This window comes from Cibotium barometz, chromosome 22 (assembly GCF_041138505.1).
Source record: "Cibotium barometz isolate CiBa-2024 chromosome 22, ASM4113850v1, whole genome shotgun sequence".
NCBI lineage: Eukaryota > Viridiplantae > Streptophyta > Polypodiopsida > Cyatheales > Cibotiaceae > Cibotium > Cibotium barometz.
In genome coordinates this window covers 34,106,961-34,111,091 of record NC_141067.1, presented here as the reverse complement: position 1 = coordinate 34,111,091, position 4,131 = coordinate 34,106,961, and the positions used below count along the sequence as shown (strand labels likewise).

At 41.6% G+C, this 4,131-nt stretch overlaps 1 protein-coding gene across 1 annotated transcript; it reads right to left on the bottom strand.

Annotated features, from left to right (window-relative positions):
* Window positions 1–534: 534 nt before the first annotated feature.
* Window positions 535–1,438, bottom strand: LOC147626566 (urease accessory protein G-like). Its single transcript, XM_086816622.1, has 3 exons — window positions 1,231–1,438; window positions 906–1,097; window positions 535–721 (listed from the first exon to the last, which is right to left on the bottom strand). Exons 1-3 carry the CDS (start codon window positions 1,383–1,385, stop codon window positions 550–552), a joined length of 519 nt encoding a protein of 172 aa, XP_086672748.1. The 5' UTR covers window positions 1,386–1,438; the 3' UTR covers window positions 535–549.
* Window positions 1,439–4,131: the final 2,693 nt, after the last annotated feature.

The window sequence follows — 4,131 nt, the reverse complement described above, 5'->3', positions numbered from 1 at the left end:
CCTCGACACACAATACTTTTGTTGCAGCCGATACCAAAAATTCCTCTCTTTCTGCTGGCCGACAGCCACCTGGTCCCACCACAGTATCTTCCTTGCCAACAATAATTGTCCTGAATCTGGTCTTTATCTGGCCCTAGGATTAGCCATGGCATGTCTTGCACATGACATGCCACAAATAAGATCTGTGCAGTCATCCTTTGGCCTCTGAAGGGGTAACTCACCTGCAAAAAATCTTTATTTGCATGCAAGAAATTCAACCTATCTTGATTTAAATTATCAACATGTACATTTTCATGTTCTACATTATCACATGCAAATACCCAGTATGAGCAAAGAGGCTTTTTCATTACCTTGTTGACTTGAATATGACTTACAACTAGTATAGTATCACTATGAGTGCCGGCATCAATCACATGCTCACAGCCTCAATGCACTAAAGTACTTAAATATTAGTACAAAGGTTGACAATGAAAGCTATGTGGAGAAAGAGATAGACTGCTAAGGGGACCTCTTAAACCCATCATAATGCATGTGCATGTGTGTGCGTGTTCACGTGATATACACACACAGAATAGCCTCAGAAAAAAAAAACTTAAGCCCCTTCTTTTGCAAAGGCATGCCAAAAAGGAGACGCAGTTTGTGAGAGATGAGAGTCCTTACAGCTGCAATGCTGTACTTATCCCGCAGTGCCGTGCACAACGCTAGCATGAGGGCTGTTTTTCTGCAGTAGTTGGCATCCCAATTCAAACCTTATAAGCCAGCACAATGGTAGATTTCCCTTCCTAACGTTGGGTTAAACCTTAGCCAAGCCAGAAAAATGCTATCACAAAAACCTAAATAGGAAAATGAGAAAAACAGAAAGAAGGAAGCCTTGAAAACTCAGGAGAGGCCTTCAAAAAACTTACCCACTTCCAACTGGCCCACCGATGCCAACAGTAAAAGCGCGCTCTACAAAATCACGGTTGGCAAGTCGTTGGGCTCTTCTAGTGAAGTACCCCGGTGAATCTAAAGGTTCATGAGTGTGGGGAGCTAAGCCATCATGTGAATGGTAGAGCTTTCCATCTTTACCAGTCCAGTAGCCATCAGCGTCTGTGCCTCTGAGACAAAAAGCAAGGGGAATTTTGCAAGTCAGCTAGTCCCAGTATGGATTCTGCTCGGCATTTTGCTCGGCCCACAACATACAGGAAAGCAGAAACCACACAACATATAAGCAGAGAGGAGAGAGCATACTCGTGGTGGTGGTGGTGGTGGTGGTGGTGCTCGTGATCATGATCATGATCATGGCCGTCGTGGCCATGGTCATCATGCTGGTGATTGTGGCCGTGGCCGTGGCCATGGTCATCATGCTGGTAGTGAGAGTGTGCTGCGTCCGCGGCCTTCTCCATCTCTTTCTCCACAGAAACCTCGCTGCTAAAAGGGCCACAAAAGGCATTTATTCATAAATGTGCATATTATACTCTTTTTTGGTACATACTATATGCAGCCCATTTAACTACAACCCAAGCGAATAATATAATACTATAATATATATTGGGTCACATACGTTTTTTTTTATATTAATTAATTAAAGAGGGCGAATTGAAGATTTTTAACCTTAGTATAGTTGAATGATGTGAAAATGTTTTGACATGTGGCAATGCGAGGGCCCAAGCTCTCGAATTATCTAGCGACAGCAAAGGGAGGCTTTCTCAAATATTTTGGCTGACATGCATAATGTATAAGAGAGGGACACGTAGGGACAGATGCGAGCCTAAGAGGGAGGGAGAGATGAGTGTAGAGAGAGAGGGAGGAGGGGGGGGGTTTGTGAGCCTGAAAGAGAGGGAGAGAGAGCATGAAGAGAGAAAGCGGGTGGGTAAGCCTGAGAGAGGGAGAGAGAGCACGAAAAGAGAGAGATGACAAGCAAGCCTGAGGAGCGATGCTAGAATCTGGTTCAGATATTCCAGACTAACATAAAGGCAAGGAAGTTGCAGTTAAAGCAAGAGTTGCATATTGTGGAAAAGAAAAGCATGTCCATCAATGAATATGCCTTAAAGATCAAGAGCATTGTTGAATCCATTGGGTCTATCAATGTATCAGTGTGGAGGATGATGATTTGGTGAGTGTCTGTCTGAATGGGCTTGGCAAAGAGTACAAGCCATTCAAGACCTCCATTGCAGTTTTAGGGAGAATATTCCTAACTTTATCGAGACTTGATTTAGGGATGAAGTCCCAAGTGATGTACTTCATGGAATATATTATGAGAGTGGTCATTATAATAGAATTAGGCCTCTTATGAGCCTAAAGTGCCCGGCTAGCCATACAATTTAAGTGAGTGTAAACACTTATGGCCACGTATATAAGTGAATATCTCACATAATATAAAGAACTCTCCCATTGTACAATAGATTCTTGCTCTTGCTAATCTCTCTCTAATCCATGCTAGTGAGTGTGTGTGAGTGAAGTGAGGTGAGAGGAGAGACGAGTACACATAGTGCAACAATGCGGCTGTGTGACAACGCTCGCGGGAGGCTCTTTTAACTCTCTAATGTTTGGTATACACATCCTTAGTTTTGAAAGAATAAGCATCCATCACTAAGAGTGTAATTCTTGATTATCCTACTCTCTTTCTCGGAGTGATTTGTTTGGGTGATGAGTTGTAAAATGTGTCCAAAGTACTCATCCAAAGCTATTCTTTCCTTTACTTCCATAAGTAAAGGGTTTCCTGGCATAGAGGGCCACAAAGGACTTCCTACTCAATGCATTTGCAACTACATTATCTTTTCCCTGTTTGTATTTGATTTCAAAGTCTAATTTTGATAAAAACTCTATCCAACGCCTTTGTCTCATGTTGAGATCTGACTATAAAAATCCACTTTAAGCTCTTATGATCTGTGGCACGCATGAACCTTCTGCCTAGTAAGTAGTGTCGCCATAACTTAAGAGCATGAATTACAGGCCAAAAGTTCTAGATCATGAGTAGCATAGTTTCTCTCATAATCCTTGAGTTTTCGTGAAGTGTAAGCGACTGGTTTTTCTTCTTGGGTGAGTACTCCACCAATAGCCAAACCACTAGCATCCGTGATCACTTCAAAATCTGCATCAAAATTTGGTAGTTGATGGATGGGTGCAGTTGTGAGAGCCACCTTGAGTTTATCAAAACTTTGATGCTCCTTGGTCCAAACTATTTTTGTATTCTTTTTAAGTAGTTTGGTCAAAGGTATGGCTATCTTTGCACAATCCAGAATAAAGATATGGTACCACCCTATAATCCCAAGAACTCCTCGAATCTCCTTGCTGTTGGATGGTTGAGGCAATTTCACTATATCTTCTACTTTTGTTGGATCTACTGAAATTCCATCCTTGGAGACAATGAATCCTAAATATTCAATTTTGTCTATAAGGAAGGTACACTTACTCTTTTTAGCAAGAGTTGGTGCTCTCTTCGAATTTCTAGAACTTCTCTAACTTGGGCTTCATGCTCTTTCTCATCCTTAGAGTAGATCAAAATATCATCGAAGAACACCAAGACATGATTGTTAAGCTACTTCTTGAATATACCTTGCATAAGCCTGTTAAATGTTGCTGGCCCAGGGGCATTAGTCAATCCAAACGGCATCATGGTGTATTGGTAATGCCCATATCTAGAGTTGAATGCTATCTTTGGGATGTCTTCCTCCTTGACTCTAATATGATAGTACCTAGATTTTAAATCAATCTTTGTGAAGACTTGGGCTCCATGAAGTCGATCTAGTAGTTCATCGATCCTAGGAATTGGATATATGTTCTTCACCACGGTGAGTTGATTTAGGCCCCTATAGTCAATGCATAACCATTAGGTTCTATCCTTTTTCTTCTGAAATAGGACCGGGGCTCCCCAAGGCGATACACTTGGCTTAATGAATCCTTGTTCTAGCATCAGTCGGAGTTGTTCCTTGAGTTCTATTGATTCTGGGATTGACATTTTATATGCTCTTTTTGCCATCGGTTGAGCTTCATGAATAAGCTCAATCTCGTGGTCGATTTCCCTTTGTGGAGGCATCTGGGTAAGCTCCTCTGGAAAAAGATCTTTATAATTCTACAACTAATCAGGTTCATTCCCTATAGCATACTTCTTTGCCTTTTTGAGCTTTACTACAAATACCTTTTGATTTT

Coding starts and splice junctions, on each gene's coding strand:
- LOC147626566 (XM_086816622.1), bottom strand. CDS start 1,385: ATGGAGAAGGCCGCGGACGCAGCACACTCTCACTACCAGCATGATGAC. Junction 1,098..1,230: donor CACCACCACCACCACCACGA/GTATGCTCTCTC, acceptor TTTTTGTCTCAG/AGGCACAGACGCTGATGGCT. Junction 722..905: donor GGTGGGCCAGTTGGAAGTGG/GTAAGTTTTTTG, acceptor CAACTACTGCAG/AAAAACAGCCCTCATGCTAG.